Source organism: Haliotis rubra, unplaced genomic scaffold, assembly GCF_003918875.1.
Source record: "Haliotis rubra isolate DU_JTF1 unplaced genomic scaffold, ASM391887v1 Scf2, whole genome shotgun sequence".
Lineage (NCBI taxonomy): Eukaryota > Metazoa > Mollusca > Gastropoda > Lepetellida > Haliotidae > Haliotis > Haliotis rubra.
The window spans coordinates 786,458-813,235 of record NW_025766002.1 but is presented as its reverse complement, the minus strand read 5'-3'; the positions used below and the strand labels follow the sequence as shown (position 1 = coordinate 813,235).

The following is a 26,778-nucleotide window of genomic DNA, read 5'->3' as shown; positions in this document are numbered from 1 at the left end:
AACATTTCAGATGTTGACTTGACACCTAGCGATGATTCATAACCTAGTGGACTATAATTTGCTAGTTAAAACACAGTAACTTGTGAAAAAGGGAGGATCGCTTCTCCATGTTTGTAAGCGTAACGACGAACACGGTGGTCATCTGCCCTTAGTCTCTCCTAACGGCTTCAAAGAGCAGCGTGAAGCGATAGCGCTCAAGGGCAGGTAAACCAGTCTACGATAAAATAATAACCCTCAATGGCTTGAACTCCATGTAAAGAAAGGGTACCAGCACTGCACAGAGCTCATCACCCATCACGTGTCTCGCCTCGCTTAAGTTGATTGGTTCGTCATGTTGTTATCAACACGAAGCACATGTACGGTTATGTGACGGTATGTCAAAACATTGTGCAACACCTGTCTTACCTATACGTTATCCTGGAACGTGAGCGTTTTACAATCTGGACAGAATATCTGGACCAAGATGGACGTATACTGGTGATACAGGTTGGGGTGAATACAACTGTGAAGAATATATCTGTACAATTTGTTTGTGTTCCGGTTTATGGCAGAAGGAGGTGTACATGAAAGCAATCATTATGACAACTTTTCACAAGAGAACTTTCAGGAACAGAGTGACGAGGTACGAACATTCGATGTCGATCCTATATTTTGTTGAAATGTGTTTTCGTAGAATGCCGTAGTAATGCTACAAAAAGGAAATACATTTTCATTTCTTATGTCTGCATTTTAAATTTACACATATATACTGAGTAGCAGTAGAAACTATATCTCTGATGATTTATCCTGTGATTGATTTTAAATACTAAATATCTGAGCTAAGCAAATTGGAATCACTATGGAGTGTTTGAAGTGAAAACGTACCGATGAATTTCACTTTAAACAAAAAAGTAAATCAAATAAAGTGAAATTAAGATTGCGAATCCTCATAATTTTACGTTGCCAATTGAACATTTAACTCTCAGAATTTTATTCAAATTAGGATAAAAGTTGTTTAACAAACGATCATAGTTTCAAATCGCTATTATTGGTTTGTATTACAAGGGGGTACGCGCAGTAGTTAGAACAGTGAAACAAACGCACGTGCGGTGCGTGATGAGCGTTAACTTAGACTACCGTAGAAAGCAACACTTCTTGTTCTCGGGGTTTCATTTAATGTGCATACCCCTTGTAATACAAAACCAATAATAGCGATTTAAGTTTTCTATTACATAACAATAACACACACACACACCCAAAAAAAATAAAATAAATAAATATATAAATAAATAAATAAATAAATAAATAAATAAACAAAATAAACAGTACATCATCTCAAGGCAATGTTACTAGATGGCAGTCTATTTGACGACGCGTGCCCTAAATGCGATATCAGCAGGCATTAAAAGGTATTTTTCACCCACCAGCATTCTATGTAAATACATATCGTTAAGAAGACTTACGAGAAATGAAAACTTAATAACAAAATCGTCACAGCGGCCTAACGCACTGAGGACACCGAAATACTTATATGGGGTTCACACAATTTACACATTTGGGGAATCGAGCCCTGGTGTTCGGCGTGACGAGCGAAAGTCTTTGCACTGGACACTTCCACTTGTTGTTACCTGCCTGCAGCCTGGTTCCAAACTGTCATGCTTGTTGCTCAGCACCCAGGGGTAAAACAAGGACTTGTAGGCTCGGAGTTAGTATCATGTAGTCAGTTGAAACTGGCGATCGTTTGTTTTGGACGTTTTCAGTGTTCCCACGACTGTTTTCAGTCAAGTTAATAATGTTAGGTCGAATCAGATTTCCAAGTGTATGTTTTCTTTGCCCAGTAGTTAGCATTCCACTTTCACATGGCATCCACGCAGACATAAGTTTTCTTTTGGAAATATTCCGGGACGCCACGTTACCATTCCACTTTCACCAGCCATCAGTGAATAAGCATCTTGTACATTCCACTCAAAGCTATCTTAACGATTACCAGGTCCTTGCGCTGCAGTCCATATACGATGGGTCTGATATAAACAGGATAGAGGTCCTCAGTTCACCCACAGACGGAGATGGGGAATTCTTCGTACTTCATGTAAGTTTTATCTTACTTCCCTTTTTAACATTTTGCTATTTTAAACTTATATTTTTAAAACTGTTTTGTAAGGTTGCTTAAGTTAATATTTAGAGTTGGGTGTATCACAGAATGGTACCCGGTTGCCTTGAACCTTGCGTGTCATCGTACCCGGCTGCCTTGAAATTTGCGTGTCATATCGTGCCCGGCTGCCTTGGACCTTGCGTGTCATATCGTGCCCGGCTGCCTTGAACCTTGCGTGTCATATCGTGCCCGGCTGCCTTGAAATTTGCGTGTCATATCGTACCCGGCTGCCTTGAACCTTGCGTGTCATATCGTACCCGGCTGCCTTGAACCTTGTATGTCATCGTACCCGGCTGCCTTGAACCTTGGGTGTCATCGTACCCGGCTGCCTTGAACCTTGGGTGTCATGGTACCCGGCTGCCTTGAACCTTGTGTGTCATCGTACCCGGCTGCCTTGAACCTTGCGTGTCATCGTACCCGGTTGCCTTGAACCTTGGGTGTCATCGTGCCCGGCTGCCTTGAACCATGCGTACAGGGGATCATGTTTAACCCGAAATCCTCACGAGTGTATATCATTTGATAAAGCCAACATCCACATCTGTTGCATCATATTATAATTAAGATCAACGGAGTGGACAGTGGTGAAGGAGCCAACTATAGAATTGGCTCCAGTTTATCATTCTAATTTCAATTTGATTTTCACGGCTAGGACTCGGTCTGGAATTTTAGCCTTGTTTAACCATATTTCTATTTCTCTAGATCTCTGTTCCTGTGCAAACAGACGGACAGCTGGTGACAGTAAACTTTGTTGTCACAGACGATGGCGTGAAGCAAAACGCAGCAGCAGGGGAAGTAACTCCCCCATGTGTTGGAAAGGATGTTCAGCTCGAGACGACCGGTATGTATAACGTACCACCATACATTTTGCAGTTGCGTCCATTACACGTTAAAAATCTCGACATCACACTCATCGGATCCTTGAACTACGAAGGGGTGAAACTCTGCACAGTTGTATTCACCCTTTGTATTTTCCCTACAGGAGATGGTGCCTGGACTGCGTCCTTCAACGTGAAGTACTTACCTCCCCTGAGTTTGCAAGTTGTACTTCCTGCTACTTACCCTTCCCAGAGTTCCCCAGTGTTCACTCTGTCATGCGTGTGGTTGACAGCCAATCAGCTTGCAGCTCTGTGTGGTCAGCTGGATGAGTTGTGGCGGGAGTCTGAGAACCTCCCTGTCATCTTCACCTGGGTTGACTGGCTGGAAAATAACATCTTCAGGTACGCTTGCCTACCATGACTTGGAGATGTAAATTCCTCATGATTTCAACCAAAGAGCTAAACATTCCCTGTAATATATAAACGTTGTCTTGGTGTGTAATCTAACATAAACATCGTATAGTCTTTTGGTCACCTTCTGTATGTAAGTGAATGGGTTTCTTTCATGGGACATAACCCATCATTTTGCATTAACACCACTTAGGCCCACTCGGCTTATTCCGTTACGTGCATACTATCCAGGGCAACCTTGGATTCGGAATATTGCATGATATCAATGTAAAATATGAAACAGTATTTCCCGGTTGATATAGTTCGTAAAACGCGACTAGGCCAGTTTCGAGGACAGGCTGAAACAGTTATAACAGACAATATGTATACACTTTGATTTGAAGTCAAAAGACAACCGAAATAGTTCTGTTTAGTTCACGACAGCCTCCAGTTTTGGTTTGGCTTGTAACAGTGGTTTCTTGCCAGTGTTGGCGGAGGTCCTGTTAGGTGAGTCGAGCCAGGTGACATTTTCTCATTATCCAAAATAAACAATGCAAAGCGTAGTAAAAATGTCCTTCCTTGGCGGACGTCTGACTTACGACGGAAATGTACGAGGAGTGTCTGTGTGTCGGCAAGATGAGTTGATGAGGGGCGGAGTGTTGTTATAACCTTGCTTTTACGGACCTAAGACTGGGCAGGTCTATTTACTGGTACTATAGGGGCGGTGGTGTAGCCTAATGGTGGAAGCTCGTCACGCCGAAGACCCGGGTTCGATTCCCCACATGGGTACAATGTGTGAAGTCCATTTCTGGTGTCCCCAGCGTGATATTGCTAAAAGCGGCGTAAAACCCAACTCACTCACTCACTACTGCTACTATAAAAGAACAGACACAAACATTGTTTGGATATGTTTGATGGCAATACAAATATCTTAGTTAATATGTAACATTTTGTATGTATAATCATCACAATGTTGTTTACCTCTGTTACAGTTTTCTGGAGCTTGGCAGTAATTTAGATGTACCCTTAGGCGAAGTCAACAATGATGAAAGTCGCATTGAGATCAACACAGACTTTCATCAGGCCATAAACACAATGATACAGTAAGAAAGATGATTGTGATGTTTTTAGGACAATTTTCCAAGTAACTCTTAAATCTTTCACTTATACGCGATTCATTTTAGTTCACATCAAGGTGAGCTACAGACCCATTCGTATTGGTAAATATGAAGTTTCTGTTTTTGTTCAGTATATGTGATTACAGATGTTCATTAAACTGCATGTCATCCTTCCATCGATGGACTGAACATGACTGTTTGATTCGTCATGTTGTGCGGGGGAGGTGAGGTGGGGTAGCCTAATGGTTAAAGCGTTGGCTCGTCACGCCGAAGACCCGGGTTCTATTCCCCACATGGGCACAATGTGTTAAGCCCATTTCTGGTGTCCCCCGCCGTGATATTGCTGGAATATTGCTAAAAGCGGCGTAAAACTAAACTCAGTCAGTCATGTTGTGCGACACTAAAAAAGTCGTGTGGTTTTGCCTATTATCTTTTTTTTCACATCATATTCGACCAAAAGATGAAATAGTCTACGTCAACACATAAGGGGGATAACTCTTTTTTTTTTGTCTATTTCTATTACTAATCAGTAGTAAACCCCTGCTTGTCCCGGATTCGGAAAGCTTCTAAAATAGCGGCGTTCGCCTTGCCATAATGAAGAACGTTATAAAAGATGAGATAACTAGCCGATGAATTTGTGACTGTTGACGACTACTTTGTAGATGTGGAACAAACTGAGGATGTTGGGCTGTAAGTTGCCTTTGCCCATTTCCCAGATGATCCAGTCAAACGTTTCTTGTTCTGGCGTCGAATTTCCCTCAGCCGCCATTTTGGTTTGCAAGCGGCTGAACGTTAGCGCGTTGTTGTATGGGTAAGGCAAATTGCTCCACCTTGCAAGGGACTGGCTATTTGAAACGCATCCTTGGAGTCTAGAAGTATTTGGAAAGTCTAGATTTCCTTAGCTCCAGGGACCACGGATTTGGCCATATCGACGATTCATTTGCGGATCCAGTGGGGAGGAAGGGTGGGCGTGGGGGAAGTTAATGTTATGCATTAGCTGAGCCAAGGTGGGGTTCAAACACCCCCCACCCCACCCCCCTTTGAAAATTCCTGGATCCGCGTATGGACGTTAACGTCAAACGTGGCTGGGGTCAGATCTCTACGTCTCGACTCATCTGTATAGGTTACAAATATACCTTCCTTTATGGAGGATGAAATGCCTAATATGATTTCAAAACAGAAAATAGTATTGACTCATTAGTCATTTTATTCCAAACCTCCCGAATGTATAAGTAACCTTTGCATTATCAGGTACAACCGAACTCTGGACAACGCCGAGTTCCGCCGAAGTAATCACGAATGCCTCGTGTGTTTTGAAGAATTTCCTGGTAGCCAGTTTTACAGGCTGGGAGACTGTTTACATCACACTTGCCGACGGTGCATGGAGGCTTATTGTCACCATCACGTGTCTTTAGGCACTGTAGAGGAGCTCAGGTCAGTAAGTGAGGGAGGGAGGGCTTGCGCATGCGAACTCGCGAGCACCACCACCTGCAATATTACGATATGTCATGGGGGTCATTAAAAACGCCACACGGTCCTGATACGCTTACACACAAGCGACCTTGACCCGTCACCATCATTCTCTCCTTCAAAAGGACATCGGGTAACCTCTTAAGCTTTCGTCGAAGACCTTGGTTGGATTCCACACTGGGATACAATTTGCGAAGCCTATTTCTGGTGTTCGCCGCCGCGATATTGCTGGAATATTGCTAAAAGCGGCGTAAAACCATACTTTTAATGCAGTTAGTAACAATGTTTAAGATAACACACTAACCAACGTATATAGTTAACTAACTTTACTGAAGATACCTACGCGTAACATAGCGTATTTTCAATTTTCAAGTTGATATCAAAATACATGTAGATACTTACATTGAAACCTATTGAACATGGAAACAACGTATGCTACAAGGCCTTAAAGGTCAGATCAGACTAAGTTGAATAATTGTCCCTTTAATATTTCACTGTTTAAGTTAACTTGAAACAATTTTTAGAATTTGTTCTCTTCAAGTTGTAGCTTCCTGGGAACGAGTATTTTAACATGTCTGCGAAAAAAATGTTTTTTATCCTTACTGTAATATCAATGTATTGAGAAATAGTGTAAAACGTTCGCTCGTTATTCCAAAGGTCCGAGTACCATTCCTCACAAGGGTGCAGTGTGTTTTGCCCATTCCTGGTGTTCCCCGCTATTGTTGGAATATTGCTAAACGCGGCGTAGCACTTTACTCACCATCCTCGATAATCTCCGGGGTATACGTTCCGATAAATCTCCACTATACCTTGGATGCATATACGTATATATTACCTCCCTTGGTTGGCATATTATCCAATCAGGTGTCTACGCTGGGAAGTTGAGCGTACCAATCACAACTCACTTTCGCTTTTTAAATTAAACTTGGCAACATAATAAGATATTGTTCATGGGCGGATCCAGGAATTTTGAAAAAAAAGGGGGGGGGGGTCCAGGGGGTTAAAAAACCCTGACCCCCCTTGGCTCCGCCAACGCAATTTCTTTTTTTTCAATGTGGTCTTTCAGGGGGGTCGACCCCCCCCCGGATCCGCCACTGTTGTTGCAGAAGTACTCTGAAAGAGGTAGGAGGAGTTCTTGCATATATATTTTTAAGATTTCAGACCTGTCAATTTGTCTGTATGCTATCCCCCCAAATCTGATCATGAGTCGCACTGCGAACTTTTGCAGCTGCGACCACTATCTTTGTTGACACTGGCAAACTCGGTTGTAACGGCAGCTTATCTGATTGGCTACTATGAGAATGCTGAGCCAGCAAAGGCTCGAGCCGTAACTGCATCCAGGGTATAGTGGAGATTTATCGGAACGTATACCCTGGAGATTATCGAAGATGTATACTCACTCACTCACCCAATCCGGAAAGTCAACTGAAATTATATTGTATTTCTTGCAGATGTCCTGCCACCAACTGCAACGTCAGTGTTCCCCCAGACATTGTTCAGAACGTTTTACCTGCAGAGGAGTTCGACAGGTGGGAACGATTGCTTCTACAGGTGAGCATGGTGGACTTTTGATAAGGATATTCACATCGTTCGATGATTGGGGAAACTGCTTACAAGTAGTAATGTATTAGTCACGCTGAGAAAGTTAATAGGGATTTTCCAGGTTCCATTTTCGGAAAAAAGGTCCCCAAATTAGCATGCTTCTGTCGCACCGTGCACCCACCGCCCACCGCAAACACTGCCCGCGGGGAAGTACACAGACGTCTTAAAAACGTAGGACGTACGAACAGCGAGTTCATTATACATTTCGAGATGGCTACGAAACAATATCAATGGGTTATTGTAGCCTAGCCACCACCACGACATAGACCACATTTCGACGATGAAGTCGTGCTCGGATGCAGTGAAGATTGGTATCATTCAAAAGGTGAGTGTCTACGCTATCTGGAAGAGAAGCTCCGTTATCGACCCGTGGACATAGCAGACTCACGGGGAAGCCCGTACATTTTTATATATTCTCGGACTGTGTACGCCCACCATAGACCAATATAGACCGTACGACACAGACAGGAAATGAACCTACCGTAACATGTTATATTTGGGATTAAAAGTACAGATTTTAGTACTTTGTGTTATCAATGAACCTACCAACGGAGGTGAACGAAATAGATTCCGAGAGATATCTAAAATTTTCAAGTCTTTGGGACACGATGCTAATATACTGATTGTTTCTCTTGATGACAAAGTTGTTATCGATGATGTTCAATGCCCTGGCTAATTTGCTCTTCCATAAATTCAAATCGTATTTGGAACTATTGAATCCCCAAAGTGGGTGTTGATTACAGTACTACGGTCACTTTTCGTGACAAAGAAACCAGTCCCTCGAGCGTCCATTCATCGGTTGTAGGAAAAAAAGTCATGGAAAAAAAAGTCATAGATTTGGGTAGGAAAAACAGTCATAGGAAATAAAGTCATAAACTCAAGAAAGGTCAGTATTGATAATGTATTTATTTAACAAGTCATAACAATATTATCATCAACAGCACTACCGCATTTGAACCTAACTTATAAAATTAATGTAATCATTCAAGTAAAATACATGACATCATAAAATGCACTATCCTCTGCAACAGCACTACATCAGTCAGTTGTCCTAGCATAATATATTTAACCGAATGTTCCAACAAATGCCGTGAAGAGTTTGAGTCACTGTCTTACGGCCAGCCAATCCGTCCAAACACAGATTGTACGCCTGTGTTAAATACACCTTTTTGGAAACAGGGGTTAATTTTCCCGTGCGCTGCATCGCCGTAGTATTTCTTCCACGTGTTTGGATCTGGAATATACATTCTGTTGGATGCGTTTGGTAGAGCGTCGTTGATATCCATGTCACTGACAGTTATATAATATAAGGGTAACGCTTCAATTGCCGGGTGATAGACGAAACGTACGTCAGAAATGTGGCTGGATTGCCACAGGCGTCTGTTATATAGATATCCAACCTCTCCACGCTATCGGTAATCACTCTCACGCCAATGTCGTAAGGTTCTGAGAACGTCACCTTCCATGTCGTTGCGGTTGACTGTTCCGCTCGTCTCAACGGAGGCTGGTGTTGTCCGTGGACTATGATCGGTTCGCAAATGGAACATAATATAGACAACATTCCATTCCAAAATCACTTTTCTTATTTGCGTTCTCCTTCTGGCGTATAATTCTGGTATTGATATGCTCCAATGCCCGTTCAATCTGAGCGGTTGTTTCAGGTACACAGAAAATGTATAAGGTTTATTTTGGGGAAAATAGTTGACGCTGTCATCACACTTAGTCACAATCCATTCCGTGGACGTCATCCTCTTAATATGTGTACGTTCTCGATCTGGTCAGCATCGATCCACGACTTGATATCCCAGTCACTTTACTGAGACACGAGGGGTGGTGGGGTAGCCTAGTGGTTAAAGCGTTGGCTCGTCACGCCGAAGACCCGGGTTCGAATCCCCACATGGGTACAATGAGTGAAGCCCATTTCTGGTGTCCCCCGCCGTGATATTGCTGGAATATTGCTAAAAGCGGCGTAAAACCAAACTCAGTCAGTCAGTCACTGAGACACGTTTGGTCTTATTTCCTTTCTTACCAACGTATTTCGTTTGGAGTATGTGTTCAATGCGCCAATTCATTTCGTTGGGATCGTGAGGATATTTCTGCAACTCCTTTAATGGGATCGGACTGGAGGTCTTCTAGTCAATAGACATATTGTCTCTGAGCTGGCGCTGACCTATCTTAAATTCTTCTTCCTACCATTTCTGTTCGTATTCCTTCTAGAACCTTCTCTTGACCAATGATACTCTGACGTGATCTACTTTAAATGCATAGTTGCCGTTTCGTAGAGGTCTGGTTTTTGCATTGTCCGCGTATATATCCAACAATATGCTAGCTTCGTTTGATGGTTTTACTTCCACCGGTGATCTTCCATTCAGGCTCCTGTGCGGGCGATGGTTGTAGTTATAAACGAGGTCTTGTAACACATCGATAGACCTATGGGTATGCTGGTATGTGAGGAATCTATACGTCATAGTTCTCAAAGTACGAATGAAACGTTCGGCGTAGTTCGCTTTGATGTCGGAGTTTGGCGTAAAAAAATGTTTGACGTTAAATCAAGTATAAATCCGTCACACTGTTTGGTTAATAAATTCCGCTCCTTTGTCCGTTCTTAGACTTTACGATGGTTTCTCCATGGTTGTCAATAGTTCCCTCATCGGCCGACGATTTTGATTCTTTATTTTTCATTGGCTGGACCCAGACATACCTCGAAAAGCAGTTGATACTTAAGTCGAGAAGATGCTTAACTCCATCGTTGTCTTCCGCTAGTTTAGATACGTCGCATTAGTCTCCTTCTGCTTGCACGTACATTCCTCCCACGATAACTTTATTTCTTCAAAATCGTTTGTTTGGTAAACGATGTAGGTTGTGGGCGTCTTGCGTTGTCATCCTTCTTCGGCCGCTATGAGAATCGACGTTAGGTTTACGTCGCTTCAGACTGGCGTAAAATTTTCGTTCACCCGCGAAAGCGCTCGGTTTCCTGGGATCGTAGTATTCCTGTTGATAATCAACCTTCATGACGGCTCGTTGAATCTACTATATTTTCCAACTCCAACGTTTAACCGTCCGTTTGATGTGGTTCATCCACTGGTCAGTTTTGACACTGGTGTCACGGTAGTCTCTACTTTGATATTCAGAATAACTGCGTCTTCGTCTACAGCTTTCATAGTCGTATGAAAAGCCTGGCCGAAACATGAATCTCATTAACCTATTCAGACAATGACCTACTTTTCAGCATGTCCGAATTTCTGAAAATTTGTGAAAATGAAGAGAGACACCACGAACAACTATGGTTACACTGAATTCCAATTCCTTGTTTCATATGAAATGATATTTACAAGTAACTTTTAATTATAAAGTTTAATAACATCGTATTTGTATATTTTATAGCGAGGTGTAGGCAGCATGTCGTTAACTAAGACGTCACAGACTGCTCCTGTTTGATGAGGTCGTAAAATGTTTCACAATTCATCTGGCTCACTGGTTAAAACTGTTATGTGTTTTTGCGCTTATTCAGTCTAGTGTTGTAACGCACAATGTGATTGATATAATATTAAGTCTGTACCAGACCGCAAAACGTTTCTAGCGGCAGAGCCTCGTTTTGAGATTTCCGTTTGTCAGAGCACGCTGTACGACTGAGCACGCTGTGTTTGCAAGGATGAGAAGGAGCGTAGTATTGCAATATACAAGTGTTTAGATGTATCAAATAATAACTAATTAATATGTATGTATCCAGTTGAATGAATTGGTCTCAATATTCTGGACTGGTTATTGTACGAAGTTGCGCCCAGAACCCAGTCAGCAGGTGAGTGAGTTTTAGTTTGATGCCGCACTCAGCAATATTCCTGCTATATGGCCCCCGGCGGTCTGTAAATAATCGAGTCTGGACCAGACAATCCAGTGATCAACAGCATGAGCATCCCAGTCAGCAGGAAACGAGACTGTTGTGTAATCAATGTTTTGACTTGTGTATCAAAATTATACCCTGTCCCCTGCTCATATACTTTTTGATGGATTTCCGTACGACTGTACCATAGGCGCGCGTTAGATAGTTTCCAAATATGCTGTAACTCTCGGAATCTATTTCGTTCACCTACGTTGGTAGGTTCATTGATTACACAAAGTAGTAGAATCTGTACTTTACTAAGACAGTGTAATCCTAAATATAACATATGTTATGGTAGGTTCATTTCCTGTCTGTGTTGTATGGTCTATGGTGAGCGTACACAGTCCGAGAATATATAAAACTCTGCTGGCTTCCCCATGAGTCTGCTATGTCCACGGGTCGATATCGGAGATTCTCTTCCAGATGGCGTAAACACTCATCTTTTGAATGATACCAATCTTCACTGCATCCGAGCACGACTTCATCGTCGAAATGTGGTCTATGTCGTGGTGGTGGCTAGGCTACAATAACCCATTGATATTGTTTCGTAGCCATCTCGAAAGTATAATGAACTCGGTGTTCGTACGTCCTACGTTTTGAAGACAGTCGTCTGTGTACTTTTTACGGAGCTTCCCAAGGTCGGTTTTCGTCGTACGTGGCGATGTGTTTAATCTGTGGGAGGTTGGTGCACAGTGCAGCAGAAGCATGCTAATTCTTTTTCCGAAAAATTTAACATAGAAATTCCCTATACCAAATTTCTCAGCGTCACCAATACATTACTACTCTTACAAATTACGTCGAGGGTATTGACCAGACGGGCGTGTATTGTATTAGTACAGTATGACCAGAAATTATTGAGAATTTTAGGAATATGTTTAATTGGATTTCTAGTATAAACAACCTTGACCAGCTATCAAGTGCTTGGTTTCATTCAAGAGAGACAACTCCGTTAATCCTTTTTCATTAGTTTGTGAAGAGTTATCCCCCTTTGTTTACTTGCTAGCAGACGACATTTTCAGTGATCCTCAGTATGGATGATGAGGAAGTTGATTTTAGAGTATTATAACAAGGACATCAGATCAGCTAAAGTGATTTTAAGTATAACAGGTATCTCTTTGTCCACTGTTTATCGTGTTTTGAAAATATTGCAAATGGATATAGCATTGAGCACCAGGGAGGCGCAGGTAGGCCCAGAAAATTGATTGTCGGTGAAAAGGAGGCGGCTTGGTATTCTTGTTTCTGAAAACAAACGAAGGAGTTTAGAAAATTTAAGGCTGGATATGATTGATAGAGGAACTGTGGCTGTCTGTAAGGAGACAATTAGAACTGATCTGCATGCAATGGGTTGGCAGAAAAGTCGAGGAATTCCATCACCGATCATGAAACCTGAATAAAAGGAGCGAAGGTTGAACTGGTGCTTACAGCATAGAAATTTTAACTGGGACAAAGTGATTTTCTCAGATGAAGGTTCTGTGTGGCTGTTTTCTAATACACTGAAATTCTGGACCAAACAAAGTGAAAAACTTTTGTATCAGCGCCCAAAGTACAGTCCGAAATTTAACGTGTGGGGTGGCATATCTGTGTTAGGGGCAACGCCCCTCTGTGTATTTGAAGGGAATATGAACAGTGAGCGGTACACAGATATTCTCGAGGGACAGTTACTTCCATCTGCTCACGTGTTCTATGGAAATGTTTGGATTTTACAGCAGGACAACGACCAAAAACATCGTTCAAAGCATTCACAGGCCTGGTTTCGGACCCAAAATATGACATTATTAGATTGGCCAAGCTATAGCCCTGACCTAAATCCAATAGAAAATGTTTGGGGACTTATGAAGGAAAGTGTCAATAAGAAAAATCTTACAAATATTGCTGAAATGAAAGTAAAGGTGGTCCGATATTGGGACAGCATGGGCCACGACTTTCTAACTTCTTTGATCAGTAGTATGCCCTGCTGCATTGAAGCCTGCATTGCTGCCCATGGTGATTTGACAAAATACTAACTGTTCACCTGTCTTTGAATCTGGAGTAATGTTCTGCTAATATTCACATTTAATACGTGAGTAATGAGTGAAAAAAAAAAAATTACAATCTTTAAATTCTCAATAATTTCTGGTTGTACTGTATGTATGTAATAGTATGTATTAGTTCAGAATTTGAACCTTAAAATTTGACATGAGGTCATCCTCGATAATCTCCAGGGTATACCTTCCGATAAATCTCCACTATACACCCTGGATGCATCTACGGCTCGGCCCGATAATTGTATTACCTCCCTTTGCTGGCTCAGCATTCTGACAGTAGCCAATCAGATAAGCCGCCGTTACAACCGAGCTTGCCAGTGTCAACAAAGATAGCGATCGCAGCCGCGAAAGTTAGTTCGCAGTGCGACTCAGGTTTGGAGGGGAAACATACAGACAATTTCACAGTTCTGAAACCTTAAACAAATATATGCAAGAACTCCTTCTACCTCTTCAGAGTACCTCTGCCAATATATTATTGTATTGCCAAGTTTAATCGCTTAGATAATTTAAAAAGCGAAAGTGAGTTGTGATTGGTACCCTCAACTTCCCAGCGTAGACACCTGATTGGATAAAAAGCCAACCAAGGGAGGTAATAAAATCATCCGCCGTAGATGCATGCAAGGTATAGTGGAGATTTATCAAGGATGACATGAGGTATGAAGTGATAAAATTACGATCGAATGATTCAGATACGCGGCTACCCAGTGCGAAATACGCATTATGTCTGGAGGCGCACGTATAATATCAAAATAAGCTACAATTACAAATGTTGTCTCTTCACAGGTTAAAAACAAACTAACAAAATTAAATAATGAGTGAGTGAGTATTCACGCCGCTTTTAGCAATATTCCAGCAATATCACGGCGTGGAACACCAGAAAAGGGCTTCACACATTGTACCTATGAGGGGAATCGAACCCGGGTCTTCAACATCACAAGACCACCGCTTTAAGAACTAGGCCACCAAACCACCCAAAGGAAATAATTACACAGATGAATAGTTGCACTGTCCCACTATTACAATGAAATACCCATGGTCGGCCTCGCCTCTAGTTTGAATTTTCCAGAGAATGACGAAGCTGGTGTCTTTTACAGGTGTCAATTGATGAAATGGCCATGTACTCACCTGCAGTTCGTTTCTTTATTTTCTATCAGAGAGCTTTAGAGAGTATGACTGATGTAGACTGGTGCCCTCGCTGCAACAACCCTGTGATTCGGGAAGAGGAGGACCACTTGAATCTAGGACACTGCACGACCTGTTTCTTTTCCTTCTGTACTCTGTGCAGGGACCCCTGGCATCAGGTGTGTGGGTTTTTCATCAGGTGAGTGAGTGTGTGGGTGTGGCATCAGTTGAGTGGGTGTGGCTGTGTAGATGTGGCATCAGTTGAGTGGGTGTGTGGGCATGGCATCAGGTGAGTGAGAGTGTGGGTGTGGCTTCAGGTGAGTGGGTGTGTGGGTGTGGCATCAGGTGAGTGGGTGTCACAGGGGATACCAGAAATGGGTTTAACACATTGTACGTATGTAGGGAATCGAACCCGGGATGCTTTACCCACTAGGCTACCCCACCTCGTATCCTGCCACTGTGGGATGCTGCTCTTGGTATCAATCACTGGTTTCGTTTGAAGCAGCAAAGAACAAACAAATCCGACAAGCAAGTATAATCACATATATTTTGTTAAAATTTGTACAATAATTCATTTGATGGATTCATGAAAAATAGCTTACATACATGTATAGTCATGTACGAAACTTACGCATCAACAGAGGCGTCTCGAAGCCTATCTTGATCCACTTTCTAAAAAAACTTAATAACAATTGTCCTCTTTTTTATAACTGGTTTCTTTTTCTTCCCCAAACCCTTGTGTTTACTCTTTCTTGGTACGTTCTTCACCTTGTTATTGGCCGGTGTCTTCCCCAAACCCTTGTTTTCACTCTTCCTTGGTTCGTTCTTCACCTTGGTTTTGACCGGTGTTGATTGCTTCCCCAAACCCTTGTTTTCACTCTTCCTTGGTTCGTTCTTCACCTTGTTATTGGCCGGTGTCTTCCCCAAACCCTTGTTTTCACTCTTCCTTGGTTCGTTCTTCACCTTGTTATTGGCCGGTGTCTTCCCCAAACCCTTGTGTTCAATCTTCCCTGGTTCGTTCTTCACCTTGTTATTGGCCGGTGTTGATTGCTTCCCCAAACCCTTGTTTATTCTGTGTTTTGGTACTTTCTTTACGTTGTTTATGTCCGGAATTGATTGTTTTGCCAATCCAGTTGTCGGTTCCTTTTCACTACCACCGATCCTCCGGAAGACACCAGTGCATATGCCTCTCAAAGGATCACGGTTCCAGGGAATCTGTAGTTGATATGTCACAGGTTTCTTGTGGTAAGGTCGTATATCTCCATTAACATCGGTGCATGGCACTTTAAAGAAGTCCCTTCCTTGGGCTAAACAGTTTGCTGCACATCTGGCAACATCCAAGTCAGATTTCCACCTGGAAGCTGGAATGGCCAGTGTACTGCCATGATTATGATGTGCCCACCCTAAGAAAACAAAAGTTGCAAATGGTAGTCCAAAGTATGCCATGTCTCCACTCCAGTTGGAAGGATTGCTCTCTGCAGTTAATGTTGCTTCACTGACTCCAGTTCACGATGTGTTTGTGTAGATGCTGGGACGTGACTGACGCACAGAATCTATACAGTTTGCAATATTTGGGATATGTTTTGCCACTAAACCAGATCAAAAAGATTTACGTGCTAGCAAAATAAAGAAGACCACCAAACAGCCTCGATTTAAATAATTTGTTTTACTTCCAATCCATTTTTAATTTTGGGAGATATGCATGTGAAATGTTCTCGCTTTTCGTCTCGAACGTGCGTGTGAGTCACCCAGCTGCTGATTCTACAAAGCTTCAGTGTGTTGCTGCACATGTGAGGTTTGAAATGTTAATGAATGTGAAAAGTTTTACTCTTACTACACTTAAGTTGAACATGCTAGATGTTTTTTACAGTGTTGCATTTAGGCTGTAGTTTGTCCACTCAAAGCGGCAACAGAATATATATTATTATCAATCAGAATGTTAGAGAAAACATTTTAGAGAAATAAGTCACCTTATATACCTTATACCAACGGGTAGGAAATTTAATATTCTACATTTCTGTGTAATTTTATAGCCGTACGCAGATGCAGGACCACACGAGCGCAAATCTCGCACAACGTTCACTTTTCAAACCTGATGAAAATGGGCGCCTGAAAAAAACCCTCGGCATCCAGGGGGTTAAACAGTTTCTGTTTGGCGTAATTTCGGTAATACAGCGGTGGAAATATCATGGATGACTGAACATCAATGATGACACCGGGTGTTGGCGAAAGCATGTCCTGCCCTTCTGGTTGCAACCGTCAGTGAGTGAGTGAGTTTGGTTTTACGCCGCTTTTAGCAATATTCCAGCAATATCACGGCGGGGGACACCGGAAATGGGCTTCATATATTGTAGTAGATTGCACCCATGTGTACCGCGTGGCAAGCGAATGCTTTAACCACTGGGCTACCCCACCGCCCCTAATTCAGCATTAAGCAAGTAATGGTCTGTAAAGACAGCCAGTACCCCTTCCTTGCGGCGGGGTGGTTTCAACAAACTGGACAATCAAGTGATGAACCATTCCGCGTTTATTGATTGCGCTGATACGATATGTTTTAAATACGTCCACTTTGTGCTGTGACATATAAATGCAAAACATTATCGCAAGAATTGTGTTTGGTGGCCGTCTTATTTTCATTGGAAACACAGAATTAGATAGTTGTGATATTCTTATGTGATATTCCGTATACCGAATCCCTCAATATTAAACTTCACCTAGACTCTGTCACTGAAATGAACATGTATTACAGAAAATCAACTATTACATTATCTTAAAAAATATAATGAAATTGAACCCATGACATTTTCAGACTGAAGCGGCATTAATCTAGACCTGACAAGTATCATTGGACTTGCAGGGGCGTTACTGGATAAACTGTTTCAGGGTGTGTATGTAAACTTCACCCGGTTCTTCTGTATCGTCTTCCCTTCCGCATGTCTACTTCCTGATTTGAAATTTCCCAGCGATTTGAAAGCTTTCCGTTTCTCAGAACATCTCTCTGTATACATCCATCTTCATGCATGGTGTACCAGTGTGGTGGGTTCGGGATTAGAATAGGTTGTGCGCAGCGTGTTTAACATTTCCAGTGATTTCATGGTTTGTGCAACAGACAACATAAACAAGAAACATTTATTCACATACAAATGTTTGGCATAAAATGGGGGCTGCCTCGGTTGCCGGGTCGTGGTGACCCGGGTGGAGTGAAACCCTGGGGTCGTGGTGACCCAGGTATAGTGATACTGGGGTCGTGTCGACCCGGGTTTAGTGAAACCCTAGGTCGTGGTGACCCGGGAATAGTGAAACCCTGGGGTCGTGATGAACCGGGTTTAGTGAAACCCTGGGTCGTGGTGACCGGGGCAGGAAGAGTGAATGTCTTGGGGTCTTAGGGACCCTGACTTGAGTTAAGTAAAGTGGGAGGGATATACCGGTCCTGGGGTCCGATGACCCGGGTGAATCCTACGGTATGCTGGTCCTGGGTTCGTGCTGACCGGACGCTACCTGATGATATTTGGGGGCTACAAGCCGTCCATGCTCTGAGTATGGAGTAGCTTGTGAAGCCCAAAAGAGGTTGGTTCAACCGAGATCCCCCAAAGAAGTATAAAAGATATGAGTAATAACTTATTCAGAGAGAGTGCTGAAACATGCCATATAAGGATATATGAGCCTTGTTACACGTGTTCTACGACATATTACACAGGTATATACACATCCTATAAAGAGTGTCTAATTGGGGCCAGTTCTATCGCATCCATATGCCTCATAACGACGTAAAATGCCAGAGGCCACGTATGGTAATAAGGCTTAATGTACGAGGGGCTATCAAAAGGTTTAGAGCCTAAAAAACTTCTGAACAGCGATTGACAGCAGTACGAGTACCGAGTCCCATGGGGTCCTCGTACTGCTGTCAACAGTATAACATTCTCAGCGATTCCATGGTTCAGCATTCAACATTCATTCCCGTTGTCGCAGTATTGAGCAGTAACTGTCATTACCTAGTTGCAGTATTTAACATTCTCAGCCATTAAATGGTTGCAGGACGGAGCACTGTCATTACCTACTTGCAGTATTCAAAATTCACAGTCAGTATCTGGTTGCAGTATTGAGTATTAAGTCATCACATAGCTGCAATATTGACCATTAAGTCATTACATGGTTGCAGTATTGACCATTAAGTCATTACATTGTTGCAGTATTGAGTATTTAGTCATTGCCTGGTTGCAGTATTATTCAGCCTTTACCTAGTTGCAGTATTCAGCAAGTACCTGGTTGCAGTATTCAGCAAGTACATTGTTGCAGTATTGAGTATTTAGTCATTGCCTGGTTGCAGTATTATTCAGCCATTACCTGGTTGCAGTATTCAGTCAGTACCTGGTTGCAGTATTCAGCAAGTACCTGGTTGCAGTATTCAGCAAGTACCTATTTGCAGTATTCAGCAAGTACCTGGTTGCAGTATTATTTAGTCATTGCCTGGTTGCAGTATTCAGCAAGTACCTATTTGCAGTATTCAGCCAGTACCTCGCTGCAGTAATGAGCATCGAGTCATTACCCATTGGCAGTATTCAGTCAGTAACTGGTTGCAGTATTCAGCGTGTGGGTTCGGCATCAGGTGTGGTTGTGTGGGTGTGGCATCAGGTGAGTGGGTGTTGGTGGATGTAGTTGTGACTCTGTGGGCTTTGTGGATGTGGCATTAGGTGAGTGGGTGTGGGTGTCTGGGTGTGGCATTAGGAGATTAAGTGTTCCTGTGTAGATGTGCGATTTAGGACTGAAAGAGTGTGCCACTGTGGGACGTTGCTCCTGGTATCAATCACTGGTTGGCCCAGAGTCGATTTAAGCAGCAAAGAAGAAACAAATCCGACCAAAAAGTACATTCACATTTATTTCATTAAAATTTGTACAACAATTCAGAGGCGGCTAGAAGAAACCGTTTAAAAAGAATTGCTGCTTTTGGAGAAGCATACAACATTGATGTGCACAACGTACTGAAGCCTATCTTGGTACATATTTTCTGTACAACATGGTTGCAGTATTCAGTATTTCCAGTCAGTACCTGATTGCAGTATTGACCATTAATCCATGATGTGGTTGCAGTATTGAACATTACGTCATGATATGGTTGCTGTATTGAGCATTAAGTTAGTACATGGTTGCAGTATTCAGTATTTCCAGTCAGTACCTGATTGCAGTATTGACCATTAACCCATGATGTGGTTGCAGTATTGACCATTAATCCATGATATGGTTGCAGTATTGAGCATTAAGTCATATGGTTGCAGTATTGAACATTACGTCATGATTTGGTTGCTGTATTGAGCATTAAGTCATTTTATGGTTGCAGTATTTAACGTTTCCAGTCATTATATGGTTGCTATATACATAGTTTGTATAAGTATATCGTAGTAATACGGGCGACTCCGTGGTATTTTTAGCCTGCAGTGATGAAATTTTGGTTTTCGTTTTACGGTTCCAATATTATACATTTCTGACCCTATGTGTTTGCAATATTGGACATCCCAGACGTTATATGGTTGCAATATTGGACACTAGGTCTTCCTGTGGAGTAGAATAGAACCTGTTACGGTATTGGAGATTCCACTGCAGTATGCATGTGGTTGCACCAGTCCGGAAACCTCCGCAGTTCTTATACTTTCTCATGTTTCATAGACATGCGACGTGGATTTGAATAATTTATTTGATTGTTGGTGAGCATCCATGTGGATTACAACCCATACAGCAGTTGTTTATTCTCGTCATGCAATTGTAGCAGGGATAACTAACTTGACCTTTTGTATATATCTTGGTATGTTTTCTTTATTTAATTGTATACTCTCCCCAAAAAGAAACGCATCATGAAAATAGCAATTTCATGTAGCAATGAATTAAAACGTGATTCATTTTACAAAAGGTTTTGCTCTGTTTATGAGTCCTATGGTGTTTATGTTTCAAACATCACAACAAAACGCACCATCCGTAAAATACCCGTATTTAACAGCCTGATTTTCAATTTCGGCGTGTAGTGTCACAGAATACACAATTCACATGCAATGCACGTGAAAGTTGGGGATCAGATAGTCTTACTGATGGGTATAAAAGGTTGATCGCTGTCTGTCGATTATTCATTGTATTTGGAATATTGTTGACGAACGCAAAATGCCACGTCTAAGTGAGCCCAAACGTCATATCGCCATTGGTTTGCTTGAAGCTGGCCAGACTCAACGTGCAGTTGCCCGACGCATGAATGTTTACCAAAGCACCATTTCACGGCTCTGGGAGAGATATCGCCTGCAGAATTCGGTAGCAGATGCCCCTCGTAGTGGGCGACCTCGAGCGACCACTGCGGCGCAGGATCGCTACATCCGGGTACATCACCTGCGTCATCGAACAGCTACGGCGACCAGTACCGCTCGACAAATACCCAGATTGAGGAGGCGTTCTGCACAGACCGTCAGGAACACTGAGGTTGAGAGAGGCTGGTTTACGTGCCAGAAGACCTTTTTTTGGCCCTGTGCTTCGACAACAACATCGTAGACATCGAGTTCAATGGTGCACCAACGTTCAGGCCTGGAACCTACCGAATTGGCGTAGAAGCTGGTTCAGTGATGAATCACGATTTCTATTGGAACGACGCGATGGAAGAATGCGGGTGTACAGACGTCGACGTGAACGTTTCGCCGACGCTTGCGTTCCCCAGGTGGACAGATTCGGCCGGGGCAGTGTTATGATGTGGGGAGCGATCACCTGCCGTAGGAGAAGTGATTTGGTGATGATCCAGGGCAACCTGACAGCTCAACGGTACTGTGACGAAATCCTACGCCCACACCTCCTTCCAATCATTGATCGCCAGAGGGAGTTGTTTTGCCAGGCCCCAAACGGCCCCACACGGCACGTCACTTCCTCCAGAACCACAACATCAATGTGCTCCCCTGGCCCTCAAGATCACCGGACTTAAACCCGATCGAACACCTTCGGGATGCCCTGGACAGACGGGTGCGACGCCGTAACCCTCAGCCCCAGACACTTCAGCAACTCGCACAGGCACTACAGGCAGAGTGGGCTGCGATTGGGCAACACGAGATTCTGAGACTTATTCGTTCGATGCCGAGGCGATGCCGTGCAGTTCTGGATGCCCACGGTGGTCACACGAGGGTATTGACTTCAGCGCCACCATACGTCTCCATGTGACACTCAAACAGACTTTCCTCGAGTTGGTGTCAAAGCGGATAAGTCTGCATTCCCAGTGTACAATTTCGCTATATTTCATTGACTCATAAAGCCTACAAGATGTTTCAAAGTAAACATAAAAATACAGTTGAAATTCCTATATGCGTTTCTTTTTTGGGAGAGTATATGTTCATCGTTCATCAAGATTCCATTTGTTGTATCAGCCATCTTTCATATCATGATATGTTAAATGTCCATTTGTTATATGTTGTCCGTGTTTGCCGTTGAATGCCGCCTCTCTTAATTGTCACCTTTTTATCTGTTTCCTGGAGCTTGGTCAACAAGGATTTCCCTTCACCTATGTTCTATTTTTTTATTCAGTACCCATCCTCTAAGCTTTCCCTATTCTATTTATAAGTCACATCAAAGGCTTCCATTGATGTGTTATCTGTCCTCTAATTGACTATTGTGTCCCTCTGTCTACTTCCTTTGGCCTACCTGTCTTCCATCTCACTCCAATTGCTGTTGCTGAGGTGGAAACATCTTTTCTTTCTTCAGGTATGGCCATTTTCTAATCCTTTTCCATCTGCCTCAACTTCATCTTAACTTCTATACAAAGGTGCTTAAATTAATTCAAACTGTAATTTAAAACTATTAAGGGTAATATTTAATTTAAACTAAGCAATAACTTGTATACATTGTATTGACCATGTGCATTGACCATGTTCTCTCAATACATTTATAGATTTGTTTTGCAAAAAGTTTATTTATTACTTTGGCTAACTGTGATACTTGTTTACAATGCATTTAATGTTAATTTAATATTGAGTGACTTATTTTAATGACTCCAATTGCTGTTGCTGAGGTGAAAACATCTTTTCTTTATTAAGATACCTCAGCAACAGCCTCTTAATAAACTCATAACATCATCACCATTGTTTTGTTTTGTACTCAACGGCCCAGAGCCGAAATCCCAGGCGACCTCGGCTACACAATGTATAGGTGCTTACTTTTAGTGGGGTTTGCTAGTAATGCTAGTATCCAAATACATGCAACCTAACCTTATGTGGAACATTAACAGGAGGTTATGGCAGGGACATTACCTTTTGCTGTTTCTTCCTAAACCACTTGGATCTCAAGTTAAGTGGAGATAATATAGTCCTTACACGTGGCCTGCAGAGTGAAGAATTTTGTGTGGAAACATTACCAACACAACAAAGGTATAATGTTTCAGGGAGACGTCTGCATGACGATTGAACAGAAACTACAGACTGTGAACCGGAAGGAACTATTGTCGTCTGCTGGTGAGAGGCGTCATTTTGAGGAGAAACGACGGAAGCTTGAGGAAGAAATCAGAACCAAGACGAGGCTGCATCGAAAGACCAGGCTTTGTCCGAAATGCAGCGCAAAGATAGAAAAGGCAGGAGGGTGAGTTGGCTAATTTTCTTTTAAAAACCGAGACTTTATTATCGTTTTCGACTTTGGGAGAGGGGATGCTGTTTCAAGAAGTAATGCATATACATGTTTATATATTGTTTACTGATCCCCAGTCAGAGATCAGAAAATGTGGTGTGAATCCTCAGGCATTTTTTTCCGGAATCCAGCCGTTCAGACTTGTAAAGTGAATGAAAATGTAGGCTGCAACCTCACTGGTTGGAAAATGGTTTAAAATGGGACCGGAAATATAGCGAACTTTCACCACAAATAGGTTCTTGATTTTCTCAATTTCCAATTTTTAAAAAAATGTACCATTTGGATTAACGAAATGATGTGACATTAACTTTGAAAATGTCAGCGCACTGAGATTATAATAATTTCTTTAAATATAATGTATAACAAATGTTGCTTAATTGTGTTCATTCTTAAGTCTTTGAATCAATCAGACATGCAGCATGGCCTCATAATGAGTTGTTGTCAATAATAAAGGGGCGATCGGTTAGTCTTGTTGTTAAAGCGTTCGCTTGTGACACCGAAGACCAGGGCTCGATTCCTAACATGGGTAGAATGTGTGAAGTCCATTTTTGGTATACCCCGTTATCTTATTGATGGAATGTTGAAAAAGCGTATATAACCATACTCAATCCTATATGTAAAGAATCACTGTATCAGGTTTATAATGAGTGGAAGGCCCCTTTAAACAATATTTCAGTTACCTTACGGCGTGTGAACTTATTCTGGGTGGAAAATCCTTAGTGATGCAGGTGTTAGACCTTTAACACTGACAATCTGGGAATCATAAATTAATGTGCGAAACCAGTATTCCCGCCCTCAGTCACAGGTTCGTGCTTGGCCCAAGGGGGACAACTCTGTACATGGAATTGCGACGCCTCAAACCACTAGGCCACCCTGTATGCGTAAAAGGTTTATGGCATAACGTCATCGTTATTTCATCGTTACTCGTTACCAATATGTGGTGTGTAAATGTCTTAACCCGGACCCTCCTTGTTCCAGATGCAACAAAATGAAGTGTAGGTGTGGTATCAGCTTCTGCTGGCTGTGCGGCCTCGTGATCAACAGCTATCGCCACTACATGGTGGGCAACTCGCGCTGTAGTCTCATGGACATGACGGAGTTAACTCCCCTCGTGGGAACCATCACACCTCAGGTATGACACGTGAGTTTGGCAGCAACGATGTGAGTTTAAGAGAAGCCGAACTGGAAATGTTTCCTAAAATACAAATCACACCCCTGATGTCCTGAAACAGTTTTAAATATGCTTTGAATTACTGGGGTATAAATGTGGGTTTAACTTGCACACAAGTGTCCAGAAATACGTTCTTCGGTATAAGAATAACTTATGACGTAACTGAATATGATCACGTTTTGCCTTGAAGCTTATGTCACGTGAGTGCTTAACGTATATAGTTTCAAGCAAGTCTTCACGACTTTTCATTTTCACCACACCTATAATTGTAAAATTTATCATGATGTTTTCTCAGATGGCAGCTTTGCATGAAAGGTCTCACTGCCTCCCTAAGATTTCCTTGTCAACTTCTCACTCATTATCTTTGCACCAATTCTGCTGTCCTGACTGAAAATCTAAAGAGCTTTAGTAACGTCAAGCGGCGTGAATAAACGTCGGAAACTACTGGACCATGATGAGACCGTTATTTTCAATCACAACTACATTAACACGTCTGTTTTGGGCATTACTCATTTTTGTTCGCAATGACATTTTATATTTCTGGAGTGGTGTTAGACTCAACTCACACCCTGTTTGATTCATCTTCAGTCCTGGACTGTAACAGATAGAGAAAGTTCATTTTTCGTATTTGTTCTTTTCTTGTGATGATATATCATTGTCCAAAATGTCTGACTTTATCAAGTAGAACCTGTTGAACAAAATCAGCTGACACAATACTTTAAATTAATATATAAGTACATTTTTTAGAAACTGATGAAAATAACTTCAGTTGCTGGTACATGTAGCACCGTGTTCCGTATTTATAGTCTTCGGTATATATTCAGTGCATATTATTTGAATAATAATGACTTTGTTGACATGTAAACTGCTGACTACCTATACATGTCCAGGTGAGCTACAGTGCCGTGGCTCTGTTTTGTCATATATCGCGTACACATATGTCGGTAATAAACACTCTTGCGCCTATTCCTTGAACAAGCATCCAAAACGGGCAGGTAATGGAGGCCGGGTCGTAATAGGGAACATTCCTCGGTTATCTCCCTTTACCGCTTCGCGGAAAGGTACCGATCCCCAAAGAATACGTAACTCTTTGTTTATCATAGGCTTAAGAAATGTCGTACTACGAACGTTTTGTTGATCGGACGTCTGGACCCTGATCCATTAAGAGTTCGTAACGTTACTAACTATCGTAACTATACTGTTTATTAAAGGCTTATGAATGACCTAGTGCTACGAACATCTTATGGATCGGCCCCCCATGGTCCCAATCCACTAAGCATTCGTTACGTTACGACCTGTCCTAATTCTACAGTTTACCATAGGCTTACGAATGTCGTAGCGTTACGAATTCTTTGTGGATCGGGACCCGGCGCTTAATATTTCAACTACGGTATTGCATAACGGCAGCCATAAATAAACTATCAAGAGAGATTTTAGTTCTTAGTACAGAATTAGAGTAATTTAGATATCCCTTTTTGTGTTAAACGCAGCTTCGTACACGTTTATTCGATTATTAGGTGAAATACGGTATGAGAACAAATATATTATCTATCTTCCTTTCTTTTTGTTCCAGAACGTGGAGTACGTACAGGCTCTGGTTGGTGCAAAGATTAGGGAAACAATTTCATGCCCAAACTGTCGTTACAAGAACGTCAAAGTTGATCGCAACAACCACATACGATGTCGTTGTTGCAGCACAAACTTCTGTTATGTGTGCGGAATGAGGATTACGGGGGTCGTTACTGCCCATTTCTCTAAAGCCAGCTGCCCCCAACACTCCTAGCTGAGTGAGTGAGTGATTTGGGTATAACGACTGTTTGTTCAGTTACAACGTTACGGCGTGTCAGGGGACACTATGACGCACAGCTCAATTAAAAAATCAACATATGAGACAATAAAGATTTTGATTATGAACAAGCCTTGTATTATTGAAGCCCTTCATAGTTTCTCCATTTTTATATAGTCATGTTAATAATTAGGAACAACACCTGAACGAAGAGGCATTTGATGCTACATTATATTTTTGTTTGTTTTCCAAACTCACAGTCAACAATATTCCAGCTAAATCACAGCCTTTGGATAATTATGTCTAGGTCGCAGAACTCTTACGAGTGAGTGAGTGAGTATGGTTTTACGCCGCTTTTAGCAATATTCCAGCAATATCACGGCGGGGGACACCAGAAATGGGTTTCACATATTGTACCCATGTGGGGAATCGAACCCGGGTCTTTAGCGTGACGAGCCAACGCTTTAACCACTAGACTACCTCACCGCCCCCAGAACTCTTACGAAGACGACCAAGTCGATGAGAGCGCTGCAAGAAACAGAATGAAAGGGTTGGTTTGTTGTTTAACGCCGCGCTCAACAGTATTCAAACTATACAGCGGCGGTCTGTAAATGATCGAGTCTGGACCAGACAATCCA

General features: G+C 42.3%; 1 protein-coding gene across 1 annotated transcript; it reads left to right on the top strand.

The window, feature by feature from the left end:
- Nucleotides 1-399: 399 nt before the first annotated feature.
- On the top strand, nt 400-26,268 carry LOC124275300 (E3 ubiquitin-protein ligase RNF14-like). The gene is made up of 11 exons (XM_046710787.1): nt 400-622; nt 1,970-2,068; nt 2,831-2,969; nt 3,111-3,348; nt 4,329-4,439; nt 5,706-5,888; nt 7,376-7,475; nt 14,585-14,731; nt 22,945-23,138; nt 24,162-24,315; nt 25,928-26,268. The coding sequence occupies exons 1-11, from the start codon at nt 545-547 to the stop codon at nt 26,135-26,137; spliced, it is 1,653 nt and encodes a 550-aa protein (XP_046566743.1). The 5' UTR covers nt 400-544; the 3' UTR covers nt 26,138-26,268.
- Nucleotides 26,269-26,778: the final 510 nt, after the last annotated feature.

Coding starts and splice junctions, on each gene's coding strand:
- LOC124275300 (XM_046710787.1), top strand. CDS start 545: ATGGCAGAAGGAGGTGTACATGAAAGCAATCATTATGACAACTTTTCA. Junction 623..1,969: donor TTCAGGAACAGAGTGACGAG/GTACGAACATTC, acceptor AACGATTACCAG/GTCCTTGCGCTGCAGTCCAT. Junction 24,316..25,927: donor TGGGAACCATCACACCTCAG/GTATGACACGTG, acceptor TTTTTGTTCCAG/AACGTGGAGTACGTACAGGC.